The sequence below is a fragment of the Xenopus laevis genome, chromosome 1L (genome assembly GCF_017654675.1).
Source record: "Xenopus laevis strain J_2021 chromosome 1L, Xenopus_laevis_v10.1, whole genome shotgun sequence".
In the NCBI taxonomy this organism is placed as follows: Eukaryota; Metazoa; Chordata; class Amphibia; order Anura; family Pipidae; genus Xenopus; species Xenopus laevis.
In genome coordinates this window covers 162,963,696-162,975,665 of record NC_054371.1, presented here as the reverse complement: position 1 = coordinate 162,975,665, position 11,970 = coordinate 162,963,696, and the positions used below count along the sequence as shown (strand labels likewise).

At 38.3% G+C, this 11,970-nt stretch overlaps 1 protein-coding gene across 2 annotated transcripts; it reads right to left on the bottom strand.

Annotated features, from left to right (window-relative positions):
* Positions 1-1,218: 1,218 nt before the first annotated feature.
* On the bottom strand, positions 1,219-11,810 carry hscb.L (HscB mitochondrial iron-sulfur cluster co-chaperone L homeolog). Of its 2 annotated transcripts, NM_001092634.1 has the most exon segments (6): positions 1,219-1,595; positions 2,942-2,989; positions 6,661-6,805; positions 8,816-8,905; positions 9,492-9,588; positions 11,401-11,810. In NM_001092634.1, coding segments are annotated over 6 exon segments (792 nt in total). In that variant the 5' UTR covers positions 11,724-11,810; the 3' UTR covers positions 1,219-1,506.
* Between the last annotated feature and the right edge of the window lie 160 nt (positions 11,811-11,970).

Here is an 11,970-nt window from a genome sequence, read left to right as displayed (position 1 = left end):
CCCTCCACCACAAAGGCCAGTAAAACTTTGGCCCTCGGTACCACAGAAGTTGGACAGTCTACATCATACTAAAAGGCGAACCACCCCACCCACAAAATTAAACCATTCACATAGTGTAATTAAAGATTATTTGCTTGACAAAAACAATAGAAAACAATTTGGAATTATTTGTGAGGGTGACAAGTTCCCTTTAATTACTTCAGTCGTGTTTATTTAGCGGCAACTGCAGTAGATATGAATCTCTTGCATGTTAAGGATTACTTACTTTGGTGCAAAAAGCCTTGTTTTTTGCCCATAATGCACCCTAGTTGCTTTTAAACACCCGCCTAAGGCACAACTCTTTCTGTTCATAGCCTAGAGAACAAAGAATTGAGCACCTGGGCATCCAGAGTAGAAAGCTGTTTATACTATATTGTCTAAAATTTGATACTTGTCTAGTAAGCCATAGCAACCAACCAGCAGGTAGCACTTACCAGCCGGTTGTTTGAGAACAAATATCTGATTGGTTGCTATGAGTTAATGAAGTTCATAAAATGTCACTTAAAATAATGGCAATCAGTAGTATTAATTTAGATGAACATTTTAGTGATCATTTACTAGAGTACAAAAAATCATGAAATGGATGTTCTTACCCACAATGCATATTAAGCATAATCCCACCCACTGCAATCAAAAGTAATAATTTCAATGCCCAAAGACACATTTTCCCCACAAATGGGTGCAACTTGCATCTGAGAGGGAAAATACACCACGTCAGTGTAAACACGAATCGCCCTTCATTTGCGTTTGATTTAGGTGGCACGACTTTAAGCACCTATAAACACAGCCATGAAAAGCAGCCATATTCTTACTACTTAGTCATGGTAGGTGCTGGGTACAGTAGGTTACATCAAAGTATACACCTTGTAAAAGGCAAGGAGAAAACAATACACTGGGTGGCGCCAACATGTATTAAATCACTATTTCCCCAGCATATGTATGCACAGTGAAGTATTAATTGGAAAACATTACTATTGCACATTTGCATGCATAAAATAACTAGCTGATTGTAACATGATAATGAGCCACCTACCAAAGGGGTGGAAATCGGTTTGGGAAAAAGCTTAACTTATGTCTCTGTTATAAAAACAATTTGCTGAGTTTCTTATTAATCATATTCTGGCAGATTTAAATATTAAAACAAGAAGTAGAATTCAAATAATGTAAAAAAGAGCAGTCCACTGATAAAACCAACTTTACTTTTTCACTCAGATACATATGACTGCTATTTTACAGAGCTAAGCATTTGGTATTTCCTCATCAGGCATGAGAAATCTTTGTCAGAATTGCAGCAGTACATACATATAGAATTCTCTTTCTGGTTCTAGCCCAGTAAACAAATGTCCTTTTAATAAATTAATATTGTGTCTGGTAGCGCTTTCACACAGGTAAAACCTTACTGGCAGTGCAAATGCTTTTTTGAGTATAATGATAACTTAATGGGGCCGTGTCACATTTGTACAGCACTTAAGATATTATTTTCTTCTTTACTTGGTCTTGTATATTTGAGAAGTATTTCATCTTTGCTAGAAGTATTTTAGCTTCTTGGAGATCACCTGAAAAATATAAAAACTGTTAAAAAAACAGATCAAAGAGTATTTGTAAACAATATCAATGCTTTTGTCACAGAACAAAGAATAAAAATGTATTATACTCAATATATAAAAGAAATTAAATGTAATAGAACACATGCTATGCTTATCCCAAATAAGAGCATACATTTTGAATAAAGATAATTTGAAAATACCAGTGTGGCAGATGTGCTGGCTATTTATGGAGGCCTGATGAGAACCATGAGCATGTTTATGACTTTGAATAATGTCAAAAGGGGAACTGTGAAAGGTTGATCTTTTAGACCAAATGTTTTTACCAAAATAGTTATACTGCTACAATTAGTCAAAGCTTGCTATGGCAGAAATTCCCGTCTTTATTTATGGTTTGCTTACACTGTTCTCCCCCTGGTATGACATTAATATGGTGTCAAAAGCAACAAGCAAACGATAGGACTCACGCTAACTGGTCTGAGAGCAAACACTAAGGGGCCCATCTGTTTTATCCAAGGTCAGATTTTAGTGGTTTTAGAAACTACGACAAAGCTCACAAACTCTAAAACTTGAGATTTATTAAAAACATCAGAAATCCCCCCAGGAGTCGCCGTACTAATAGACTTTTGACATCTTATCTAAGGTAAACTAACCTAACCTGTTATTTTAGGATTTGAAGTGATCTCGGAATCTGTTACATAACAATGTACAACTATGGATATGCAATGATATGTTCATTTGTTTTGTGTTTAATTTTCTTCCTTTTTCTCTAATTCTTTACTTCTACTCACTAAACACGTTATTTTTAAAACGATAATTATTAACTGGACATATAGAGTGTCCAAGAAATATATAACATGTTTTTGAAAACCAATAAAAACAACTTTCAAAAAAAAAAAAAAAAAAAGATCAGAAATAAAAAAGTATGAACGGAAAAGAACGTGGTACAAAATATGAAAACCTCTAAAAATGTGTTTTCCAAACAATTCAGTCCAAATTGATTTAAAGCTGCCCAATTGGGCAGCTCCTATTGACTTCTATAGCACCTCGACAACTTTTAACATTTGGATTAGAGGTTTACATGGTTTTTACACTTAAATGTCAAATTTTTAGAGCTTTTTTTTTTTTTTAAAAAAAAGGAGAAAACCAGATATTTTTTTTTAGAGATTTGAGGAAAAAAACCCAGAAATTCTATTGTTAGTAAATGGGCCCTTAAATGCCAATAAAGCAATATAACTGCATATATTTAGCATACATTATAACGAACAGTTCTGTCATCTTTGTTTTTCTGCTGCAAAGCAGTCTATTTTCAGTCACACAGGATACCTGCAAGGGTTAAACAGATAGAAAATATATACCTTGCTGAAAAGCTTTTCTCAAATCCTTTGTCAGAGATGCCAACTGTCCTGTTAAAAACAGAATATTGGTCATTAGCATTACTTTTTGTACGGCTCAAACAGTAAGCATATCTTGTATACCAGGGGACAGTCTTGAACTGGGCCGCCGAGCCTAGCAACCAATTAACGTGGCGTACCTAATTGGACACCGTCGCGCCCCTCCCCCCCAACCCTTGCAAAAAATTTCGGCTATACACCAGGCCCGGGGCCAAAAAAGGTTGGGGACCGCTGTTGTATACAATACATTAATGACCATGTATGCAATTACATAGTTACTGGGTTTTGAAGCAATGTGGTTAAGCTTGAAGAAGAATTCAACCCTGTGGGAAAAAACCCTGTACCCCCCACCCCAGGTAGACCCCCCTCCCTCCTCCTCCCAGGCTAACTACCCACCTGGGGGAAATGTCCCATACTCCATATTTACCCCTCAGCGCAGATTCTTCCAGCGGAGTTCCACGCATCCATCTTCAGGCTCCTCTATAAGCTGACTAGGAGAACGGTATTTCTGCGCATGCGCAGTTGGGGCAGTTTTCCGGCTTGCGCACAGAACACAGAAATTGCCGATCTCACAGTTAGCTTACGGAGGACGCAGAATATGGACGCCTGGAACTCCGCTGGAAGAATCTGCACCGAGGGGTAAGTATGGGGCATTTCCCCCGGGGGGGGTGATAGTTAGCTTCAGGGGGAGGAGGGAGGGTCTAACTGGGGTGGGGGTACGGGGGTTTTCCCCCCACATGGTTGAATTCTTCTTTAAAGGGGTGGCTCACCTTTAAGTTAAATTTTAGTATGTTATAGAATGGCATACTTTTCAATTGGTTTTAATTATTTATTTTTTACTGTTTTAAATGATTTGCCGTCTTCTTCTGATTCTTTTCAGCTTTCAAATAGGGGGCACGGACCCCATCTAAAAACAAATGTTCTGTAAGGCTACAAATGTATTGTTATTGCTACTTTTTATTACTTATCTGTCTATTTAGGCCCTCCCATATCCATATTCCAGTCTCTTATTTAAATCAGACCATGATAGCTAGGGTAATTTGGATCCTAGCAACCAGATTGCTGAAATTGCAAACGGGAGAGCTGCTTAATAACTTAACAACCACAAATAATAGAAAATAGAAACCAATCACAGACTGTCTCAGAATATCACTCGCTACATCATTTAGGGGCAGATTTACCTAGGGTCGAATATCGAGGGTTAATTAACCCTAGATATTCGACTGCCGAATTGAAATCCTTCGACTTCAAATATCGAAGTCGAAGGATTTTGCGCTATTCCTACGATCGAAGAAATAATCGTTCGGTAGGGAATGAGCTCCAGTAAGAGCAAATTCAATCTGTAGCTGATATCCGATCACTTATCCTAGATGATAACATTTTCCCCCTAAGATAAATGTGCACTAGTTTTAGATTTTAGCTGCAAAAACAATAATGGATAGCTTAATATAAGGTGTTTCCATACACACAAGCAGCAAAGAGATGCCTCAGAACACCACAGCCTCTTCACAGTTTTAGTCCTATTAAAAAAAGTGGGCATTAACTGTTTCTGATTATTTCTTTATTTGGATACACACAACAAACTCTGACTGAAAAACCTAGGGTCGAATATCGAGGGTTAATTAACCCTCGATATTCGACTGCCGAATTGAAATCCTTCGACTTCAAATATCGAAGTCGAAGGATTTTGCGCTATTCCTACGATCGAAGAAATAATCGTTCGATCGAACGATTAAATCCTTCGAATCAAGCGTTTCGAAGGATTTTAATTCATCGATCGAAGGATATTCCTTCAATCAGAAAATTGTTAGGAAGCCTATGGGGACCTTCTCGTAGGTAGGTTTTAGGTGGCGAACTAGAGGGTCGAAGAATTTTTTAGAGAGACAGTACTTCAACTATTGAATGGTCAATAGTCGAACGATTTTTAGTTCGAATCGTTCGATTCGAAGTCGAAGGTCGAAGTAGCCAATTCGATGGTCGGAGTAGCCATATTCGACCATTTGAAATTCGAAGTATTTTTTCTTCTATTCCTTCACTCGAGCTAAGTAAATGGGCCCCTTAATGTAAACTTAAAGGTGAACAAACCCTTTAAGTTTCACTTTATGCTCAGGATAAATGAGCTTTGGGGGAACATACAGTAAGCTTCCCAAGTGCTGAAAGTAAACCCTGAGCCATAGGGAATGAGCTCCAGTAAGAGCAAATTCAATCTGTAGCTGATATCCGATCACTTATCCTAGATGATAACATTTTCCCCCTAAGATAAATGTGCACTAGTTTTAGATTTTAGCTGCAAAAACAATAATGGATAGCTTAATATAAGGCGTTTCCATACACACAAGCAGCAAAGAGATGCCTCAGAACACCACAGCCTCTTCACAGTTTTAGTCCTATTAAAAAAAGTGGGCATTAACTGTTTCTGATTATTTCTTTATTTGGATACACACAACAAACTCTGACTGAAGAAAACCGATTTTATTTTTCAACACCATTCTATTTAACATTGTTTTCGGGTTCCAATAGAAGTTTTTCCTGGAAGGCAGTGATCCATCCTTACACAACTGTAGTTTTCGGTTACCACAAAACTTAGAGGGCATGTTTACCAACATTAGAGAAAATATCTCCAGAGATCTCCGAGGATGTTGCCCATAGTAACCAATCAGCTCCTTTCTTTCGTTTTCTAACATGTAGGTGACTGTTTACTAATTGCTGGTTGGTTGCCATGGGCCACATCTCGACATCTCCAATGTTAGTTAACATGCCACTTATTATTAATAACAGGAGTGCTCTTGATACCTACAGAAACATGATTTGCCTTCACAGTTAAACCATGTGTTAGGGTGATGTAATGTGTTTGTTTGAAATACACAGATGCCATAAAGGAAAAAATGGCTTGGGCCCTTTCAAAACCCACCTAAAGTTGAATTCCTGTAACACAATTAGCTAAGAACTGTATAAGCAAATATCTATTTTTTACCTCATTGAATTCCAGAGATAGTAAGGCTGTTGCATTAAGTCACTGTTAAAAATGAAATCTAGTAAAATAATGTTCTCTTGGGGTATCAAATTTTAATTAAAGATTGGTCGAGCAATAGTTACATGCCTTGTTTTAATGATTACTTTTATTGAAGGAGGATCTTTTTGGAATTAGGTTGATGAGGTGACAGCATGGGTGCCCCTTTTATGCCCGAACCCAGTAATTAAGGGGTTGTTCTCCTTTAAATTAATTTTTAGAGTGATATTCTGAGACAATTCAAGTGGCTCTAATTATTTTTTTTATTTGTGGGTTTCATATTATTTCGCTTTTTATTCAGCTGCTCTCCAATTTCAGCAATCTGGTTGCTAGGGTCCAATTTACCCTAAAAAACATGCAAAGAGTTGAATAAGAGACTGGAATATGACTAGGAGAAGGCCCGAATAAGAAAATGAGCAACAAAAAGTAGCCAATGCAACACATTTGTAGCCTTACAGAACATTTGTTTTTAGATGAAGTCAGTGACCCCCATTTGAAAGATGGAAGAGTCTGAATGCGGCAAATAATTGAAAAAAAACTATGAAAAATAAATAATGAAGACCAATTGAAAAGTTGCTAGGAATTGTCCATTCTATAAGATACTTAAAGTTACCTTGAAGGTGAACCACCCCTTTAAGTAAAATAAGAGGCCAAATAAGAAGCCATTCTTTACCTTGTACAAAGTCTCCAACTTCTTCAATGTCAGCCTTAGCATCTGCATCATTTAGCTGTTCATTGAGCTCTAATATATCAAAGAGAAATTGTGTATCCACTTCATCGTCCGCTCCGTCCTTTAATGTTATGCCATTCAGACTTAGCTTTGGGAAAAGAAATGAGACCAGTTCATCTTCAGCAATATACAGATGCCACTATGATGTAAAGCAAGTTAAACACTAAAGGAGATACACACAGGATTAGATATTGTCATTTATTACAACAAAATTGCCTGTCACAAATGAGGAACCAGTTAATAAAGGTTTAAGTCTTAATAGTCCCAATTCTAGTAATACAACTAATGATGCATGGTTCACACATGAGGATATTCAAAAGATACTAGAGCATGTTAAGATAAACAAAGGTTTGGGCCGGATGGTATTCATCCCAGGGTACTTAGCGAGCTTAGCTCTGTGATTGCCAAACCTCTTTACTGAGGGGCAGATTTACCTAGGGTTGAATATCGAGGGTTAATTAACCCTCAATATTCGACCGTCGAAGTAAAATCCTTCGACTTCGAAGGATTTTGCGCTATTCCTATGATCGAACGATCAAAGGAATAATCATTCGATCGAACGATTAAATCCTTCAAATCGAACGATTCGAAGGATTTTAATCCATCGATCGTAGGATATTCCTTCGATCAGAAAATTGGTAGGAAGCCTATGGGGACCTTCCCCATAGGCTAACATTGGTCTCGGTAGGTTTTAGGTGGCAAACTAGGGGATTGAAGAATTTTTTATAGAGACAGTACTTCAACTATCGAATGGTCTAATAGTCGAACGATTTTTAGTTTGAATCGTTCGATTCGAAGTCGAAGGTCGTAGTCGAAGTAGCCAAAAAAAAAACATTCGAAATTCGAACTATTTTTCCTCTATTCCTTCACTCGAACTAAGTAAATGGGCCCCTGAGTTTATCAGGATTCATCGAGGCCTGGCATAGTGCAGAGAGACTGGCGAATTGCTAATGTGGTGCCGCTATTCAAAAAGGGATCCCGTTCTCAGCTTCAAAACTATAGGCCAGTTAGTCTGACGTCTGTGGTAGGAAAGCTTTTCAAAGGGTTAATAGAGGATAAGATACTGGACTTCATAGCAAATCATAATACTATAAGTCTATGCCAGCATGGTTTAATGCGTAATCGATGTCGCTTGATTTTTTTTTATGAGAAGGTGAGAAGGGACCTCTATTCTGGGATGGCAGTGGATGTGATTAGACTTTGCTAAAGCATTTGATACAGTGCCACACAAAAGGTTACTGGTTAAATTAAGGAATGTTGGCCTGGAACATAGTATTTGTACCTGGATAGAGAACTGGCTAAAAGATAGACTACAAAGAGTGGTGGTAAATGGAACATTTTCTAATTGGACCAGTGTTGTTAGTGGAGAACCACAGGGCTCTGTACTAGGTCGCTTGCTTTTCAACTTGTTTATTAATGACCTGGAGGTGGGAATTGAACTAGGGGTTTTTGTAGATTACAAATTGTCCAATTCTGGGCATTGTCATTCTGTGGCTACTAAAGCAAATTAAGTTCTGTCTTGTATAAAAAAGGGCATTAACTCAAGGGATGAAAACATAATTATGCCTCTTTATAGGTCCCTGGTGAGGCCTCACTTGGAACATGCAGTGCAGTTTTGGACTCCAGTCCTTAAGAAGGATATAAATGAGCTGGAGAGTGTGCAGACAAGTGCAACCAAACTGATTAGGGGTGGAAGAATTAAATTATTAGGGTAGATAATCAAGGTTGGGGTTGTTTTTTCTGGAAAAAAGGTGCTTGCAAGGGGACATGATTACACTTTACAAGTATATTACAGGACATTATAGACAAATAACAAGGGACCTTTTTACCCATAAAGAGGATCCCCATGCCAGAGGCCCCCCTTCAAACTAGAAGAAAAGAACTTTCAATTGAACCAACATAGGTGGTTCTTCACAGTGAGGTTGTGGGATGCACTGCCGGGTGATGTTTTGATGGCTGATTCTGTTAATGCCTTGAAGAGGGGCTTGGATTATTTCTTGGACAGACATACTATCAAACTAATTGGTACATAGTCACAAGTAGTGGTAATATGGTAAGTGCTTAACTATGGACAAAAATATACACAGATCAAATTTACCAAATATAATCCTCGCTTTAAAGGTGATAGAAGGGTATTGTAAGCTTTGTTAACCATTGTTGACTGCTTTTCTGATATGTTTCGTTCACTCTACAAAAAGAAAAAAATATATAGCTATATAAACATTTAATGTAGACTTATTTTGTAATAGAAACCATTTAAATTAAACAATTTGAAAAGTTTGCAATTTGAATGATGCAACCCTGAGGTTTGACTGACAGTGCCAATAATGTTATAAGTATTTTAATAAAAGGAACTTGTTCATAAAAATTTAACAAGTTCCATTTAAAAAGAAGCCAGTGCTTATTGGAGGGTTCAGTGCAGTCCTTCACGTGTTCCAGTTGGGAGCAGAGAAAGTAGCATCTTTTCATGGCTCACTTAAATGAGGAATGAAGGGACAGGAACATCTGGCACTGCTATATGTTACCTGCTGCTGATCTCTGCAAAGAATTGATGGAGTTGGAGGTTGGTGACCTCTCTTCTTCAAACAGACAGCGTAGTAAGACATTGGGTAAGGTGTAGTAAGACATAAGTTAAGTGTGGATTTATTTTTAAAATGTAAACAAAAATGTCTGTTAAAGTTCCTATTATCAAAATACTTATTTTGACAATAGGGCTTGTTGCACAAATGTTGATAAACCAGCGTTTGAAAAGACACAGTAAACAAATTGTTTACCTCTGACTTCTGGCTAAAGAAATCTGGATGAAGCAAACGTTGAAGATTACGGTATTTTCGTTGCAGTTCCCGAGTGTTGACATTAAATGATTTTTCACTGTAAAGACAAATCAAACACAAGCAATTGCCATCAACAATGAACAGTCATAAATACGGTAAGTCCCATAAACAAGTGATTGATGAATTTTGGTGGAAAAGTTCCTCTTTGAAATATAGTACTGTGTGAATAATGGGACAACTTTCACCTTTGTTCTTTCAAAAAAGTAAAGCTTTTCCCTGGAAGGTACACATTTTTCTTATCAAATGCATGAAGGTAATGACAAGTGGAGATTTCTTCCATCATTCCTTTCTGTGCTTATACAGGTGACATGGATAGTGTTGCATAATAATCAGCAAACACTAGTGGCTGACACAAAAGCATGATCATCATTTGAAAAATGGTCATCCACATGTTTGGGCGATTGCACCATGTTGCATTGTTGTAGTTTACCCAGTCTGGTGTCTCTTTATTAAAAATAGGCCTTGTGGGATCTGAAATTTCTCAAGGATGCTTTATTTAAAGGGCATGTAAAGGCAAAAAAATAAAATCCCATTTTTACTTTTTTTAATAAAAAGGTTTAAAAAAAACCTATCTCAAATATACTTTAATTAAAAAATGTGTACCGTTTTTATAAGAAACCTGACTGTATGTAGTGAGATTCTCCATTCATTTACTGCTGTGGATAGGAATTGTCAGATGGTCCCTAATTGCTGAGCAGGGAAACAATTATACTTATGAACAGCAGGGGGAGACCCCTCCTTACTTCACGGCCATGCAGAACTCAACCAGCTTTGTTTATGACGATCCCTAAGCAGCCCAGACCACACTGAGCACATGCACAGTCTAAAGGTGGCCATACACAGGCCGATAAAAGCTGCCGACAGACCGTGTCGGCAGCTTCTTGGACCGTGTATGGGCCCCCCCCCCCCGACAGGCTTCACTGATCGAGACGAAAAATCCAGTCGGATCGCGGCCGCATCTATTTGATATGCCCATATCGGGGAGAGATCCGCTCGTTTGGCGACATCGCAGATATCAGTGTAGGCCACCTTTAGTCTTGCAAAGATGTTTAACAAAGTTACAAGATGGTGACCCCCCGTAGCCAACTTTGAAAGCATAGATTATTTGTTTGATTAGGCTTGTGGTGCAGCAAGTTCATGTTTATATTTAGTATACAAAATACAACATTTCTAGCCTTATTCTATTTTAGACTTTACATGCCCTTTAAGTTATAGTAAATAAAAAAGGTCTGATGGTGAAACCTCTGTCTTGGTGGGACCTGGCTAAATGGCCCTTTTACCCACTTATTAAATATCCCAGATACCAGTTTAAAAGGGTTGTTCACCTTTAAATAAACTTTTAGTATGATGTAGGCAGTGGTATTGTGGGATACATTTTAACTTGTCTTTTGTTTTTTTTGCTTTTCAGGATTTCAGTAATTTTGCTTTTTGTTCAGCAGCTCTCCAGTATGCAATTTCAGCAGATACCTGGTTGTTAGGGTCTGGTTGTTAGGAGTGGGCCCCAGTAAAAGATAAGTAATAAAAAGGAACAATAACACTTTAGCCACACAAAGCAGTCGTTTTTTGACTGATGTAGTCAGTGACCCCCATTTGAATGCAGAAAAGAAAAAAACTATGAAAAAATAAATAATGAAGACCATTTGTAAATTTGCCAAGACTTTGACATTCTATATCTATAACCTACAGACTTTTTCTGTATCCCTCCCTCCATACTAGAGGATTAGATCAGACAAACCCCTATTACATTTATTTTTAAACAAATTGTCATGATTGAAATAGGGGAATCTCGGAAATGGAAGCTATTATTTGCCATTACAAATGTATATATGCAAGAGGAATATGGGCTCACCAATCCAGAACCTGGAAAAAGTCCTTGCTCTCATCAGGTGGCTGCAGAGTTGTACAGGCCGGACAGAACAAGTCAGCCCTGCTCAGTTGAGCCTGACAGCTCCAGCACAGGCGGCTCTGGGTAGTCGCACAGTAAGTCCTTATAGAATAAGTGAAGTTCGGCCGCAAGGTACTATGGGACACGGCACTTTTCATACAGGGCAATCGACGCGGCCAAGAGTATTCCCAGAAGCCCCGAATCACTGGACGCTTCCACCAACGCTGAACTACCATTCGCATCCACTGACTGGAACAGGAATTGAATAGCGCCCTGGTCGGCTCCATCGCTAAAGCTGAAGGATCCGAAAAGAAAGTAAGAGCCGGAAATGGTAATGGCACAAGGACAAGCTACTTCCACCCCTCGGTTCAGTCATTACCTAGCGCGGCGTGCAACGTAGTTCCCAGCCTTGTCCGTGCTTCGCAGCTTCTTTTCCATTCGTCCTATTGGGCGCTTTCACTTCCTGGAATGACACCAGTTCCTAGTCCGCGTGATTGCGTTCCATACTCTGATTGGCTGTCGCGTTTAACTGTA

What these genes read in the sequence shown, in the direction of transcription:
- hscb.L (XM_018245556.2), bottom strand. Translation starts at nt 11,723, where the DNA reads ATGGAGCCGACCAGGGCGCTATTCAATTCCTGTTCCAGTCAGTGGATG. An exon ending in TCTTTAGCCAGAAGTCAGAG is followed by an intron (nt 6,806 to 9,491) that starts GTAAACAATTTG and finishes CTTTTCCCAAAG; the next exon opens with CTAAGTCTGAATGGCATAAC. An exon ending in GAGAAAAGCTTTTCAGCAAG is followed by an intron (nt 1,596 to 2,941) that starts GTATATATTTTC and finishes TATATTTTTCAG; the next exon opens with GTGATCTCCAAGAAGCTAAA.